Here is a 17,502-nt window from a genome sequence, read left to right on the forward strand (position 1 = left end):
ACATAGGTGCAGGGATCACACATGTGTATTCCACATGCTTGCACACATAGGACTGCGTCCTATACAAACTGACTGAAACATTGATAAATATATGTGAAAATCACGTATTCACATCGACCTATATGAAGACAGACAACCCAGACAGAGAGAGAAATGATTCACAAGTGAGTCAAGAGATTGGTGAAAGGATGTGGAACTTTAGGTGAGAGGAGGGGAAAGAGTGTGGATAAGAGATGGGGATGAGCAAAGTGGTCCAGAATGCCTGTCAGCTGCCCACACATGCACAGGGAAGGCAGCTTTGTACATCTGGGAGGATTTCTTACAGCAAGCTGGCACCCTGTCCCACCCCAGGAGGAGAAGAAGAGGATGATAGACTTCATGGTATAGAAAAAGTACTCTGTTTTATCTGGAGGGAGTGCATACAATTTTTGAAATTAGTTGGAGATAAAATTAACTGATAGTAGCAAAGCCAACTTGACCATCACAAAGAATGAGGACAGTGTCACCTTGTCCTCGGTGTCCACAGTAGCTGCTTGTGAACCGAGTCAACTAAAATTAGATTTATAAATGACTTTTAATCTCACTATCAGGAATTTGCTTCACAAAGCACTAGACAATTTAGGGAAGTGCTGGAAAAGAGAGACCTGTAGCATCAAGATGGTAAACTAGAAAGATGAGAGAAATTACAATTTGCATGTCAGATTTAGAAAGGAGAAGATAAGGCCAATAAAGAGCAGAAGGAGAAGCAAATGTAGGAGAGAGAACCAGAGAGTAAGGTATGTATTATTCGCTGTGGCGAAAGAAAACTGAAACGAGTACAAGAGATCCTGGGAGATGGTGGGAGCAAAAGAAACCCAAAGAGAGAAGTGTTGTTGAAATAATGAAAGGAGAACTGATTGCTTAATGCCTAACACAGTTGAAGCATACCAACACAGTGCCAGGCTTGACTTGTTCAGTTGCCCTTTCTGTAGGGAGATTTTCTCACAGACCCTGTACAGGCCCTGCCTGTACAGACATACCACAAGCTATGTGTTCTGAAGCCAGGAAGAGTTCATGCAAGGCTTGGGCTGCTAGAAAGGTGGGGGTGGAATCCTGACTTAGTTCCTGCTGGCTACGAGATCTGGGCAAGCGACCTAACTTCTCTGTGCCCCATGGTAATTCCTGCCTGGAAGGGTGCAGTGAGGACTGATCACAGAGCAGTAACATGCACAAAATGCTGAGCATGGCACCTCATGGCCTGGGTGGACAGGTGTCATTCTCATGTTCATTACGGGCTACAGAAAGCTCTTCTGGCTTGGTGAGCTGGTCTTCCTGCTCTATCTCATCAGCTTCATTGCCATAAAAAGACCTGCTATGTTTCACATCTCTAGAGATACATTTTCTCTTAATAGAGCATCAGCAGTTAATGCAACATCTCCTTCACTGCCTCCTCCTCCTTTGCTGCCTACCACCTCCTCCTACCCACACATATATCCTTCTGGGCATTCTTTTCTCACCACGTTTGCTTCTTGGTGATCTCATCCATTGCCTTTAATGCTTGATTTATATATCTAATCTAGATTCTGAGCTCCAAGCTGGAAAGTCTTCACTTAAGTGTGTCACATCAGTCTTAAGCTTAACAGGTCTAAAATGAGATATTCAAATACCTGTTTGTGAAATGATGAATGGATGGGTGTTGGATGACCCCAAGAGCCAGAATCCTTCTCACCAGTGGACCCAGCCCAGGGTGTTTGTTACATGTCAATAACAGTCAGTGGCATTTTATCACTGTATCAATATCTATGGATCTGTTTTCCCTACTCTTTGAATGACCTACACCTCTTAAAGGTGGAGATTACATCCTGCTCATCTCCAGTTCCCTTAAAATACCCTTCTGCAATGCCTTGCAAAGAGTGAATATGTATTAACCACTGGTTGAATTCAATTTTTTGCTGAATGCTGCCCACATTCATCAAAAGTTCAACCTTTTGGTCTAAGAAGCTTCATCCACAGAACAATGGCCCCAGTGTACTTCGCCTTCCATGTCAACAAGGCCCAAATGCTGACACTGGAGGCACACTACCCCCTTTCCTACAGTTCTTGCTGTAGCTCTTGTGGTTTGGCACCATTCAACAGCCTGCCTCAGTTCTGGGATCTTGGCAGTTGTATGAAATCATACTAGGTACATCCAGAGCTGAAAGATGAAGGGAATTGACAGCACAAAGAGATACTCACCCACAGGCCATTCTAAGAACCCATTTTGTGTTTTTCTCTTCTGCATGAGGGGGGACCTCCTTAATACACCATCTCCTTCCATCAGTACATAAGGGCATCTTTCGTATGTGCATGCTTAGTTGCTCAGTCACATCTGACTCTTTGTGACCCTATGGACCACAGCCTGCCAGGGTCCTCTGTCCATGGGATTTTCCTGGCAAGAATACCAGGCTGAGTTGCCATTCCTCCTCCAGGGGATCTCCCCAACCCAGGGATCATCTCTCATACCCTAAAACCCTCAGCAGAGGTCCAACAGGGACAGGGACAGTCTTGGAGATGCAGGTCCTACTTGCTGTGACCCTCCTTGGTGCAGTAGCACTGTGCTATGGATTGAGTGGGCCTCACTTGGGGAAGGTAGTGGGGGTAAAGGATTGACATGTGGGAGTGAGGCTGGGACAGGTTTTCTTTCCATGTTGCAAAAGCTCAAACAGCACTTGTGACAATGACCTGGTACCAACTCCTGCCAGTTGATCCTCAGCATTTCTTCTCCCCTCTCCACCTAAAGATCAGACATTCCCTTCACACTCCCAGAGCCATGCAGCATTCTATACAGATTCCAGGGGCTGCCTCTAACTCCATCTTTTTCTCTCCAAGCCAGGAGGGACACTTGATACTTGTGTAGGGACACTCTTGAATACTACCTGATTAACACTTACATCTTAAAAGACAATTGGCACCAGCCTTCCCACAGTTATCTAAACTGAGGAAAAGCTATTTGGGTCCTGTGATGAGATGGTACAGAGGAAAAGAAGAAAATCACAGTCCATGGAGATGTTCAGAAAATAGTTATTGACTATGATATGGGGGTGCATGCTTGACTCAGATGCAATCATTTGTGATAGAAATTTTGCACTTAAGTTTGGTTGTACTAATATTTAAGGGACAACCAAAATATAATTCTCTATTGCCCTTTTCTTAATAGTTAATAATTATTAAGCTCTCATTGCCTGCTTTATGGAGCATACATGGTTCAAAAATCCTATTCAAATTAATTCTAAAAGGCAGTTATAAGCTTGCTTCAGATTTGTATTGAGTATTATTTAAAATATAGATCATTAGTTAGGAATTTAAAATGGCTATAGAGAGATTTTTCTTATAACAGCACTTCTCAAAAGCCAGTTCTAAAGTTCTTGATAAATCATGTTCTCTGAAAAAAATATACCTTTAAAAATGGATTATGGGCTGAGCCACCCCTTTTTCTCTAACCTGCTTACCTGTGTCCTTATTGTGTGGGCCCTGTCCCTTATGGAAACATGCTGCCAAGTCCAAATATTGGGTACTATTTCAGTGGACTGACATTCGCCCTTGACACACCAGTCTTTAGTTCTAGAGCTTAGACGTCCTGGACACGACCTCTTTCTGGCAGCACCAAGCCAGTAGTTTGACCTCAGTCAAGTCACTTAATGCTCTGAGTCCCAATTTCCTCTTTGTGAAATGATAATAACAGTTAATGCCTGCTCCTGCTTACAGAATTTGTGTCTGCTCCTTAAATCTACCATTCATCCATTCAGTAAATACTTATTGAGAATTTGCCTACTTGTAAGGTATGGGGACATGGGATGGATGATAGGATATCTGTCCTGGAGGAGCTCTTTGTCAGGTGTTGAATGCATCAAGGAAGATGATATGCATATTTAAAAAATAACTGTATGAGGTTAGCTATTATTTTAAAAATAGAAAATAAGGACTTCCCTGGTGGTCCAGTGGTTAAGAATCTGTCTTACAATGCAGGGGACACAGGTTCAATTCCTGGTCTGGGAAGATCCCACGTCCTGTGGAGCAACTAAGCCTGTGCCACAACTAGAGAGTCAGCGCACCACAAGAAAGATCCCACATGATGCAATGAAGGTCCTGTTGCATCTGGACCTGACACAGCCATGTAAATAAATGTTTAAAAAAAAAAAAAGGAAAATAATGAGTGTTGATGAGGATGTGGAGACATTGGAACCCTGGTGCCTTGCTGGTGGGAATGTAAAATACTACAGTATGATGGTTCCCCAAATGTTAAAAATAGAATTTAGCAATTTTACTTCTGGGTGTATACCCAAAGGAAGTGAAATCAATGACTCAACAGAGATTCACAAGCTAATGTTCACGTTATTCACAATAGCCAAAAGGCAGAAACAACCCAAGTGGCCATCAACAAGCGAGTGGATAAGCGAAATATGGTCTATGCAAACAATAGAAGATGTAAAGCCTTCAACAGGAATGAAATCTGATACATGCTACATCACGAATGAACTTTGAAAACATTGTGTTAAGTGAAATAAGCCAGATAAAAAATAATAAATGGTGTATGGTTCCACTTACCTAGGCAAAATGATAGAAACAGAAAGTGGAGTGTGGAATGGAGGTTGCCAGGGCCTGGGAGTAGGAAGGACGTTGTTAGTCTTTGATGGGGACAGAGTTTCAGTTTGGGTTGATGAAAAAGTTCTGCTGGTGGTGCACAACATTGTGAATATATTTTAATTCCACTGAATCATACACTTAAAAATCATTTAAATGGCAAATTTCAGGACTTCCCTGGTGGTCCAGTGGTTAAGACTCCACACTTCCAATGCAGGGGGCTGTGGGTTCTATCCCTGGTTGGGAACTAGAATCCGACAGGCCATGTGGCATGGGAAAAAAATTAAAAAATTAATGGAAAATTTTATGTAATATATATTTTACTGCAATTCTTAAAAACAGGAGGAATTCCCTGGCAGTCCAATGGTTAGGACTCCATCCTTTCACTGCCAAGAACCCTGGTTCATTCCCTGGTTGGGGAACTAAGATCCCACAAGCCGTGTGATACAGCCAAAAAGAAAAACAATTATAATTCCCAAAATACTACACAAATACAGGATTGTTAACTTGAATTAGGATAAATGGGATTGTGTTTGTAATCAATCCCTCTTTCAAAAAGTACAGTATGCATGAAATTACTTTGTCATTATTTATTATGTGATATTGAAAAGTGAGCACCCATCCAGATAAACTTTAATAATTATTTGTGCCCCATCCTGCTCTAAAAAGAATTTAAGGTAGTTTACCCTAAACACATCAGAGTAATAAGATCAAATCCAGCTAACATCAGACCAAATATAGAAACTGAGATATAAAACAGGAGAAGGGGCTGATGGCACATCAGTAACTGAGCAAGACTTTCAACTGATGGCACATTAGTAGCTGTTAGCCTTCCAGAAGGTAGAGAACTATTTATATTCATCAGACCTTTTATTAATGCTTAAAGAATCACTAATTTCAACATGGTCATCTTATGGATCCAAGGTGTTTCATATTGTTACCATTTATAGTTCTGGGAATTTATTAAACAGTTATGGAACACCTAATCAAACAGAAGAAGGATGTGAAACTAAGAGCATGTTTTTGTAAGTCTGAAGCCTCAGGACCTATTCTGTAGTGAACGAAACAGGCTCCTGACATTCCCTGCCCTGTTGGCCAACTCAGTCTCCTGCACCTTTCCCTGGGTCCCACCACCACCTGGCACAATGACCATCTCCTGCATTCGCGCTCCCCCTGCTTCCCACACTCCCTACCCAGACCCTGCCCCAGCAGCCTGGTTCCCATAGGGCCCTGCGTGTAGCCAGGACTCCTAGCCCCTGCTCCTGTTTCCTCCTTCCTGGGTCACCCTCCTGTCTTGCTGCAAGTCCTCACTTCTTACAGAGGACAGTTCAGATCTCACCTCCAGGACCTCTCCAGCCCACGCCGATTCCTTCTCCTTGCCATCCTACTGTGCACGCAGTCACACGTTAACTGAAAGGCTTATGACCTTTGCTTCTTTTCTTGTGAGAAATGAGAAGCAAGGTGTGATTAAACCAAAGATCATTTCATATATCTTATTCAAGATGATAAGATATACAAATTGAGGAAGTGGCATTGAAACATATTCATTACCATGTAGAAAATTAGATATCCAGTGACAATTTGCTGTATGACTCAGGGAGCTCAACTCTGTGCTCTGTGGCAACCTACATGGGTAGGATGGGCCGGGAGGTGGGAGGGTGGTTCAGGAAGTAGGGGACATATGTATACCTGTGGGCAATTTATGTTGATGTATGGCAGAAGCCAACACAACATTGTAAAACAATTATTCTCCAATTAAAAATAAATTTTTAGAAAAGATGATAAGATATTTGGCAAATGACCTATGAGAGCCAGTAGGGATACTCGAGCTGATCTAATCCATTAAGAAATGGAGACCCCAAGAAAGAAAACGGCTTGTTCAAAGCTACCCTGCATATTAGAAGCAGAGATAGACCTGGAAACCTATTTTTCTGAAACTCAGTATTGTTATATCATCATGCTAGTTTCATTTCAATTTGTGTTTTATTTCATAATCAGAAAACAAGATTTTAAATGCACCCCCAAACGTAGGTCAAGAGGGGCAACATAATGTGTTAGCAAGAACATTGACTTTGCCAAAGCCAAAGACATTGGGCAAGTCCATGCAGGGCTCTGGGCCCTTCTTTTTCCACTTGTAAAATAAGGATTACTACTACTAAGTCGCTTCAGTCATGTCCGACTCTGTGCAACCCCATAGATGGCAGCCCACCAGGCTCCCCCGTCCCTGGGATTCTCCAGGCAAGAACACTGGAGTGGGTTGCCATTTCCTTCTCCAATGCATGAAAGTGAAAAGTGAAAGTGAAGTCGCCCAGTCGTGTCTGACTTTTCACGACCCCATGGACTGCAGCCTACCAGGCTCCTCTGTCCATGGGATCTTCCAGGCAAGAGCACTGGAGTGGGGTGCCATTGCCTTCTCCAAATAAGGATTAACTGATGGCTTTTTTTGTTTTCTTTGACCATATTGCTCCTCATTCTGAATCTTGTTGTTGTTCAGTCACTCAGTCATGTCTGACTCATTGCCCCCCCATGGACTGCAGCATGCCAGGCTTCCCTGTCCTTTACTATCTCCCCGAGTTTGCTCAAACTCATGTCCATTGAGTCGATGATGCCACCCAACCATCAACAATCTCATCTTCTGTCTCCCCCTTCTCCTCCTGTCTTCAATCTTTCCCAGCATCTGGATCATTCTGAATCTTTCGGTCTGTTTACCTTTTGAGCAAGCACCCTAAGAAAATTCTTTTCACATGAATGGAGAGTCTTGAAATCCTGGGAGGAAATTGTGGGCAATTGAAAGCTATTTTAAGGTTTTTAAGACAGAGAATGATGGCATAATGGACTTGGAGCTTTAGGAAGGGCATAAACTGGTAGTCTGTGTAATAGATTGATGGGAATGAGATCTCAGGGGCACAAGTGAGCTGCTAGGATTGTGCCAAAGTATTCAAGATAAGAAGACAGGGGAGTTTGCTCTGTATTGGAGGTACTGGAAATGGAGAATAAGTGGTAATTCCAAGAGGTGTGTTCAGAGATGAAAAGATAAGACTTGGTGACAGATTGAATGTAAGCAATAATGGCGGGGAAGAATTTGCAATAACAACTGTGTTTTCAGTTCAGTTCGGTTCAGTCACTCAGTCGTGTCCGACTCTTTGCGACCCCATGAATTGCAGCACACCAGGCCTCCCTGTCAATCACTAACCCCCAGAGTTCACACAAACTCATGTCCATCGAGATAGTGATGCCATCCAGCCATCTCATCCTCTGTCGTCCCCTTCTCCTCCCACCCCCAATCCCTCCCAGCATCAGAGTCTTTTCCAATGAGTCAACTCTTCGAATGAGGTGGCCAAAGTATTGGAGTTTCAGCTTCAACATCATTCCTTCCAAAGAACACCCAGGACTGATCTCTTTCAGAATGGACTGGTTGGATCTCCTTGCAGTCCAAGGGACTCTCAAGAGTCTTCTCCAACACCACAGTTCAAAAGCATCAATTCTTTGGCGCTCAGTTTTCTTCACAGTCCAACTCTCACATCCATACATGACCACTGGAAAAACCATAGCCTTGACTAGACGGACCTTTGTTGGCAAAATAATGTCTCTGCTTTTGAATATGCTATCTAGGTTGGTCATAACTTTCCTTCCAAGGAGTAAGTGTCTTTTAACTTCATGGCTGTGATCACCATCTGCAGTGATTTTGGAACCCCAGAAAATAAAGTCTGCCACTGTTTCCACTGCTTCCCCATCTATTTCCCATGAAGTGATGGGACTAGATGCCATGATCTTCATTTTCTGAATGTTGAGCTTTAAGCCAACTTTTTCACTCTCCTCTTTCACTTTCATCAAGAGGCTTTTTAGTTTCTATTCACTTTCTGCCATAAGGGTGGTGTCATCTGCATATCTGAAGTTATTGATATTTCTCCCAGCAATCTTGATTCCAGCTTGTGCTTCTTCCAGCCCAGCGTTTCTCATGATGTACTCTGCATATAAGTTAAATAAACAGAGTGATTTTTAGGAACCCTAGAATACGACTTTTCCACCAATATGCATAGGGCTTCCCAGGTGGTTCAGTTGTAAAGAATCCACCTACTAATGTAGGAGACGCAAGAGACGTGGGTTTGGTCTCTGGGTTGGGAAGATCCCTTGAAGGAGAATATGGCAACCCACTCCAGTATTCTTGCCTAGAAAATTCTATGGACAGAGGAGCTTGGTGGGCTACAGTCCATGGGGTCACAAAGAGTCAGACATGACTGAGTGATGGAGCATGTAAGTACCAATACGTATGCTATTTCTGTCTGATGAATTCTGCTTCAACCCGAGGTGTTGAGGTGTCTGTGAGGCATCCAGGTGAAGACATATGGGCTTGAGCATGACCAAAGATTTGGCAGGAAGATAAAGATGTGGGAGAGTCAACAGCATGAGGGAAGAAGAGAGAAGGAAGTCTAGAAACTTGAGTTCAGATCTTGAGGGAGCAGCAATATTAGACATGAGGAGAAAGATGAAACAAGAAAGGAATAGAGAAGAAACAGGGTGGTAAATGAAACATGAATAATGAAGAGAAACCAAAGGAAAAGAAAGGTTTAAGAAGATGAATATCCATTACATCAGAAGCTTTGGGGTTTGAAAAGGATAAAAACAGATGTTTCATTTTTGCAAAGAGAGTATGAGATGAAAACTAGCTTTTTTTAAGTGAAAATCTACAATAGTTTTGATGTGTGTGATATGATAGACTATGAGGAGTAAATGAAATCCTTTGATGGCAAATTGTATTGACAGTTAATGAGCAAAAATATACTTCTAACAGACTGGTTTTCAAAAGAACATTCTTCTATTGGAGAGCTGGGAAATTGAGGAGGGGATGGGGGCAAGGGTTAAAAGAGGGAACAGATTAAGGTGTGTGGGCAAAGAAGAAACTTACTAGGAAATCCTAACACGTACATACTGCATTAATGATCTTGTGTACAAAATAGGGCTGCAGTCATCTTTTTAAAAAGCTTTCCTTTCCTATCTCTTGGTTATGGTGTCATCTGAAGCAAAGAGGAGGTGCTATATAGGATGGAATTAGCCATACAAAGTTATGTTTTTATGCTACCTTGAAATGTAGCTTCAGAAAAAAAAATAGTCCCTTACCATTTCCTCCTTAATGACCTAGGGATGTGGGTGAAGGGAGATCCATTTTTACGTGTAAATCAAAGCCAGAGAGTACATTTAGTGTAGAGTACATTCGTGCAGGCTGATCTGGCATCATCAATCCCATCCTAATTACAGTGTTCCACCCCTGGGTAGATATCCACCAGGACATAAATTGCTCTACATGCTTAAAGTTTTAAAATTTCTTGAGTACTCCCAATGTTTTCACCTGCATAATACACACTTGATGACTTTAGATATTAAATCCTTGAGTTTTTTCCTGTGAACAAAGTGCTTTGGAATAATAAAGCAGGCAGTCATCAGCTAGAATCATTAATTTTCTCCAGTATTATAAAGTTATTTGAAAGGAAAACAAAGGAGAAGAAAAGAAAAAGAATGACTAACAATGGTGTGAGAATTTTTTTTTTAACCTGAACTGAAATGAAGCCCACCAGTGTTCAGGGGACTTCCTGTTGTTGGGAGCTTTATCCATTGCACTCAAAAAAGTACTAAAATGAAGCAGTTGAAGTTGGAACATGACCTGATCAGGGATTTTTTTTGCTTCTGAGTTGTGAATATTTTCTTGTGTCAGATTTCTAAAGACTCCTAGGGGTCTCTAAGTTCTTATATAAATGTTGAATGATAAGACTGACTTCTGCCCACCACTTAGTTATTTCTGCCTTGTGACTTCATTTAATTGTCAATACATCCTTAAACAGCCTTGCCAAGTTACTTAAGCCCAGTGCTTCACAGGGGCATAAGAGGCTGGCTGCACTCTGGTTTTCTATGAATGCTTAACTGTTGCTGTGGTCCTACTTAATGTCATGGCTCTTAGAAACAGATTGGTATTGAGGCCTGTATTTCTTTCTGACATAGCAATTATCATAATTTCAGGATGATTTACAAAAATCAAAGGAACATTTTACTTAGAGACTGATTGACTTCAGTTCAGTTCAGTCACTCAGTCCTGTCTGACTCTTTGCGACCCCATGAATCGCAGCGCGCCAGGCCTCCCTGTCTATCACCAACTCCCGGAGTTTACTCAAACTCATGTCCATCAAGATGGTGATGCCATCCAGCCATCTCATCCTCTGTCGTCCCCTTCTCCTCCTGCCCTCAATCCTTCCCAGCATCAGAGTCTTTTCCAGTAAGTCAACTTTTTGCATCAGGTGGCCAAAGTATTGGAGTTTCAGCTTCAGCATCAGTCCTTCCAATGAACACCCAGGACTGATCTCTTTCAGAATGGACTGGTTGGATCTCCTTGCAGTCCAAGGGACTCTCAAGAGTCTTCTCCAACACCACAGTTCAAAAGCATCAATTCTTTGGCGCTCAGTTTTCTTCACAGTCCAACTCTCACATCCATACATGACCACTGGAAAAACCATAGCCTTGACTAGACGGACCTTTGTTGGCAAAGTAATGTCTCTGCTTTTTAATATGCTGTCTAGGTTGGTCATAACTTTCCTTCCAAGGAGTAAGCGTCTTTTAATTTCATGGCTGCAGTCACCATCAGCAGTGATTTTGGAGCCCAAAAAAATAAAGTCTGACACCATTTCCACTGTTTCCCCATCTATTTCCCATGAAGTGATGGGACAAGAGACTCAGTAGCTACTAATAAATATGATCTTGAAGTAACTTTTTTGGTAGAATTATACTTCTTGAAATTGTATCCTTGGTCAATGGCTGTCCTTTATCAGTTTTGTCTTATAACAAGCATTTATAAATAGATATAAAATTTTCATTTTAAGAAAAAATAATCATTGAGTTACAGTATAGGGTAAACTGTAGGATATCTTTCAAATAGGGTGTATATATCATTACTGTCAGTAACATTCATTTTAAAGTGTCATGTAAACCATTTTTTAAAATTATAAACGCAGTAAGTATTTAAATTTTTATTTTTGCTACACTGGGTCTTCATTGCAGCACTCATCCTTTTCCTAGTTGCAACATGGGGAATGGGGCTTCTCTAGTTGTATCTATGGGATTCTCTTACTGCAGAGCACGAATTCTGGAGTGTGCAGGCTTATTCGTTGTCATTGGTTGGCTTAGTTCCCCTGTGGCATGTGGGATCTTAGTTCCCCAACCAGGGATCAAACTGGTGTCCTCTGCATTGGAAGGTGGATTCTCAACCACTGGACCACCAACAAGTCCTTACATTTTTTTTCAAATCAAAGATTGAAGAAGGGTGAAGAGTAAAATGTAAAAATTTTCCCTCTATTTTCTTGTCTTCATTATCACTCTCTAAAGGGAATAACTGTTAACAATGTTGTAAGCCTCTTGGCATGAATTTTCTAAGCATAGATAATTTTACACATATGTATGTATACACACTCATTTTACACAAATAGTGTGAATTTTATACAACTAGTCATATTCTACACATTGTTGTATATTTGGTTGTTGTTTTTTAATTCACTTAAAACTCTTGGACTGTTTCATATCAGCATGATTCAGTCAGCTTCATTCTTTTTAAAAACTGCATGCATGTATGTACCATAATTTAAGTAATTTCCAGTTTGTGTCTTGTTGTTGAGGTTCTGTTGTACTGAAAATTCTGAGTTAAGTCACACACACCAGTCAGTGTGTGTTTTAAATCACGGTGAGTTATTTTCAAGATATCTTGCACAAATTTATACTTTTGCTAGTATTATCTGAGCATGTTTTCATATCTTCATCTGCCAGTCTTCCTTTGAGGTTTGCGGTGTCTGACATACTATAGAAGCTGAAAATTGTTACCTCTTTATATCATGCTTTTGTTGGATTCATATGTACTGAGCATTTTTTTATAAGACTAATAGTCATTTGTGTATTTCTGTGAATTTCCTATATCTCATCCTTTGATTATTTGTCACTATTTGTCATATCTATTCTTATGAAAGGAAAAGAAACTATTTTCTAGGGTAGGCTACTGTTTTATAGATAACTCATGAGCAGCTCATAGGAAACCACAAATGTATATATTCTACATGTGAACACTTGTACAAACACTGATTCACTTGGAGGCCCGAAAGAAAGCCCTAAAAGGAAAGTGTGGCCACACAACCTGAGGAGAGAAATAAAACAGTCTGGAGATAGACGTGGGGACTGGCCTCACTTTTTCTTTTGTTTTTCTATTGCTGCATTGAAAACCAGCCACAAACTTAACAGTTCAGTCCACTGTTGCCTCAGGAGCCTGAGCATAGCAAGACTGGCTTTTTGCTGAAGTCACGTAGATAAAATCAAGGTGTTGGCCAGTTGCACTTCTTACAAGTTATCTTCTAAGTTTATGCAGTTGTGGCTGAATTCAGTTCCTTGCAACCATAGGACTGAAGTTGCATTTCCTTGCTGGCTGTTAGCTGGGGGCCACTCAGCTTCCCTGGTGGCTCAGAGGTTAAAGCATCTGCCTGGAATGTGGGAGACCCGGGTTAGATCCCTGGGTCGGGAAGATCCCCTGGAGAAGGAAATGGCAACCCACTCCAGTACTCCTGCCTGGAGAATTCCATGGAGGGAGGAGCCTGGTAGGCTACAGTCCGTGAGGTCACAAAGAGTCGGACACAACTGAATGACTTCAGTTTCACTTTCACTCAGCTTCTAGAGGCTGCCTGTGATCCTTGGTGTGTATCCCACCTCCATCTCCAAATCCAGCAAAGGAGAATGTCCTTTGTGCTATATTCTTCTTGTGCTTCCAATCTCACTGACTTTTAGATCCAGATCTAGAGTCCACGTGAGTAGGACATGCCCAACCTGATAATCTACCTATCTTAAGGTCAACTGATTTGGAACAAAACAGAATGGCAAAATATCTTCACTTATGTTAGTGTTTGATTGACTAACTGGGAGGAGGTGTATGTGCACTAGGGGCCAGGAATCTTGCAGGCCATGTTAGAATTCTGCATACCACACCTCCCACCTGCCTTTCCAATAGAAACAGAAAAAGCTCATGTCTTCTGGCTGTAGGACATCAATCACACAGAAACATGGAATGCCAGAGGAAGGGGGAAGGACAGGCATCCAACCCCATGCACAAAAAAGAGGCATCCCTATAGGTCAAAAATCATGATGTGAGCAATGAAATAGCAGAAGGCTGGAGAGAAAATCTAGGAAACCACATGTGCGATGTAGGGATCAAGCAGACCTTCCTGGCCAAGAAACCAAACCTGATATTTCCTACTCCAGTGTCTGCCCTCTTGCCCCCCACACTATGGCCCACAAATAGGTCATTCTCTGGCTGCATACATGGATTCTGAGTCCTTTAACTTTGCCGTTTCTTCTCATGCCAGAGTGATCAGAGTGTGGTTTTGTGAGATGTTGGCCTTGGGTGTTCAGCAGAACAGAATGAACTGACTACAACCTAAGTAGGTGAGCCACTGAGGGGAACTGTATTGATGACTATTATTGTAAAAGAATTCTAAAACACTGCTTCCCCCCACCCCACTCTCTCTCTCTTTCATCTTCCCACCTGCTGCTGATTCAGGCATATTATACGTGACTTGGTTGAGACTGAAGTGACTTACATAAAAGAGATTAAGAACATAATTGATGTAAGTAGATTTGGGGCAAGGGGGATGTTAATCATGTATTCAAACTGTAAAAATTTTGTTGCAGAAAGAAATTCAGGATAGTTGCCTTATGTCTCTAGAATTCCCACCAAAGTTTCAGGTCTTATAATAGCACAAGTGGGTTTTTTTTTGTTTTTTTTTCCAGGCGGGATAAGAACATTCTATGATTGTTGATTCATGTAACAAAATAACTTCCAAAGGATTGTAGCAACTCATATGATTCTAGTAATGCCCCACTTAGGTTCATCATATGCTTGCCAACAACAGATGTGATAATGTAAACATTTTGATAAATAGAATTGTTTCTCATTGTATTAAGTAGTATTCTTTTAAGAGTAAAATTTATATTTTCTCTATTTTCCTAAGGTAGTAATCTTGAGAAATAAACTATATGTATAAACTTATAATGGAAAGTTTTTACAATAAAACATCAGAATAAAACCAAATATCCAATAAAAACGGGAATGGTTGATGCTAAATGAAGTATTAGTCAACTGTTACAAAATAATTATTTTTAATAATAAACATCAACATTGAAATAAATGCTTGTAAGATTAAATTAAAAATAGTACTTCTAAAAATTTACAACCAGAGTCTAAAAATACGTATAGAAAAACAGACTACAAATTATATATGTACTGTGATTATAACCGTACATAATAAGCTTTTAAAAAGCCATAAAGGAAATAAGACAATAGTAATTGCATCAGGTCATAAAATAAGGGGTAAGTTTTTTTTTCCTTTTCTATTTGACTTTTGTGGCAAATTTAAAAAATGGATTTGTTCTTCCTGTAAAAATGCCATCATATTATCATTGCCATTAAGCCATCTTATTCTGAAGATAGACCAATGAGGAATATAACATCAAAAGAAAGTATCTGAAGGAATGGCTTGCAGGAAACATGTGTGCCATACTCCCCAATTATTAAAGTTTTGGCCTCTACACTGTCTAATTCAGATCATATCTTATGTGTTCCTGTTTGTAAAACCTACTCTCTTTCCACCTCTGCAGGGATATATCATTCCAATGGATTTTATTTGGCTGAAGCATCTAATTCCAGATGTTCTGCGGAATAACAAGGAGTTTCTCTTTGGGAACATTAGAGAACTTTACGAATTTCACAACAGGTATATAATGATTCTATTTATCAGAGAAAATGGAAAATAAGAGAAGGATGGAAATCAGTTCAGTTCAGTTCAGTCTCTCAGCATGTCTGACTTTTTGTGACCCCATGGACTGTAGCACACCAGGCTTCCCTGTCCTTCACCAGCTCCTGGAGCTTGCTCAAACTCATGTCCATTGAGTCAGTGATGCCATCCAACCACCTTATCCTCTGTCGTCCCCTTTTCTTCCTGCCTTCAACTTTCCCAGCATCAGGATCTTTTCCAATGAGTCAGTTCTTTGCATCAAGTGGCCAAAGTATTGGAGTTTCAGCTTTTCATATTAAAAAGCAGAGACATCACTTTGCTGCCAAAGGTCCATCTAGTCAAAGCTATGATTTTTCCAATAGTCATGTATGTATGAGTGCTGAAGAATTGATGCTTTTGAACTGTGGTGTTGGAGAAAACTCTTGAGAGTCCCTTGGACTGCAAGGAGATCAAACCGGTCAGTCCTAAAGGAAATCAGTCCTGAATATTCATTGATGCTAAAGCTGAAACTGAGTTTCAGTGGATTGGATTGGGGTGGGATGAGATGAGAATGAGATGAGAAGGTCCCCAAGGAAGAAGGGAAAAGACATTAATGGAGCATGTACTAGAGTCAGGCATCGATGTTGTATTCATTTGTGGGTTCCTTTCCTTGTTCATCTATTCACACATCAGCATTTGTTGAGCACCTGTTCTGTCTCAGGCACTGTGTTCCGCATTAGGAGTACAAAGTTGACTAAGACACAAGTCCACTTACCTATTATCATAGGGGTGTGCTGGGAACCAGGGTGTTAGAAAATGCTAACCAGTCAGACAACTGTCCTTTTAGCCCAATTGTCCTTTTAGCCCAAGGTGTTGGGTTCTAAAGAATGAGAAAAGGAGGGGACTTTGGAAATCATGTTCCAACTCTTTCATTTTACAAATGACAAAACCACATCTTGTGTTTACTACTTTACCCATTCTAATGGCTCCAGGCTCTCACATCTACTTGACAGGAAGGAAGAGACTGCTTGGTGAATGGAATCACAGTTGTTTCTTAACCACATCTCTTTGTCCATTAGTCAGACACAAAGCTGAAATAAAAATACTATTTCTGTTTCTTTTGCAGGAGAAGTTATACAGCTTCTTTGAACCTCAGGTTTCACACTTATGAAACCCTGTTTTGCAAGGTTTGGTGGAGGATTAAATGAGACACTATTTGCCAGGCACTTAGCTTATGCCTGACTTATAGTCAGCTTTCAATGATAGTAGTAGTAGTAACAGCAGCAACAGTGGTTCTTGTTAATGTCACTATCGTGTAGCAGAGATCATCGGTGTATCCAATCTGTCTGGTGCTTAGAATTACAATGGCACAGAATACATTTTTTTCCTTCCAAATCAGTATGTTGAAGATGAATCAAAAACGGTAAAGCCTGGAAAACAACATTTTTCTATGCACTTCTTAAGGCATTATGTGATTTTACTTCAAAAAAAATTTTTGTTAATCCCATATATATATAAATCAAAGCAATATTATACTTTTCTTTCCCTAGGACTTTTCTAAAAGAATTGGAAAAATGCACCAAAAACCCTGAACTTCTGGCACGTTGCTTTCTCAATAGAGTAAGTCTACGCCCCTAATAAATCAAAATAACCTTGTGATTAAACAGTGTATTTTCTATGTAAATGGCAAGGGCAAATGGAAACACAAATGGTCTAAAAACTTGTATCTGCCCTTTGAATGCAAACTGGGAGATCTTTGCAGGACTTCACCCAGTGTGAACTGAGTTCACCCTGCTGGGTGGGAAGGACTGCAAGCCTGGTTTCCTGCAAAGCCCACTGACATGGAAGCCTGGCCCTCCTGATCCTTGAGGTAGATAATCCTCCTCTGAATGACCAAGCTAACTGTTGTCAACTAAAAAAGAGATGCACGAAGTGAGAGTGTGCGTTAAGTTCTATTTGGGGCAAAATAAGGACTGCAGTCCAGGAGGCAGCTTTGAGAAACTGCTCCAAAGTGGTAGTTGGGGAAGGTCAATATAGAAGATTTTGGTGAAAGGAGAGGTCAGTGCCATCATGCACTTATTTTACAAAAAGTTTTCTGCTAGTCATGAGGAGCTGA

At 40.9% G+C, this 17,502-nt stretch overlaps 1 protein-coding gene across 1 annotated transcript in view; it reads left to right on the forward strand.

Annotated features, from left to right (window-relative positions):
• MCF2L2 (MCF.2 cell line derived transforming sequence-like 2) overlaps window positions 1-17,502 on the forward strand; it is a 209,737-nt gene that overhangs the window by 124,666 nt on the left and 67,569 nt on the right. The window contains exons 16-18 of the mRNA XM_055570098.1: window positions 14,174-14,240; window positions 15,271-15,386; window positions 16,937-17,006. Of these exons, the coding sequence (XP_055426073.1) occupies window positions 14,174-14,240; window positions 15,271-15,386; window positions 16,937-17,006 (253 nt within the window). The remainder of the gene's footprint in view (window positions 1-14,173; window positions 14,241-15,270; window positions 15,387-16,936; window positions 17,007-17,502) is intronic.

The sequence above is a fragment of the Bubalus kerabau genome, chromosome 2 (assembly GCF_029407905.1).
Source record: "Bubalus kerabau isolate K-KA32 ecotype Philippines breed swamp buffalo chromosome 2, PCC_UOA_SB_1v2, whole genome shotgun sequence".
In the NCBI taxonomy this organism is placed as follows: Eukaryota; Metazoa; Chordata; class Mammalia; order Artiodactyla; family Bovidae; genus Bubalus; species Bubalus kerabau.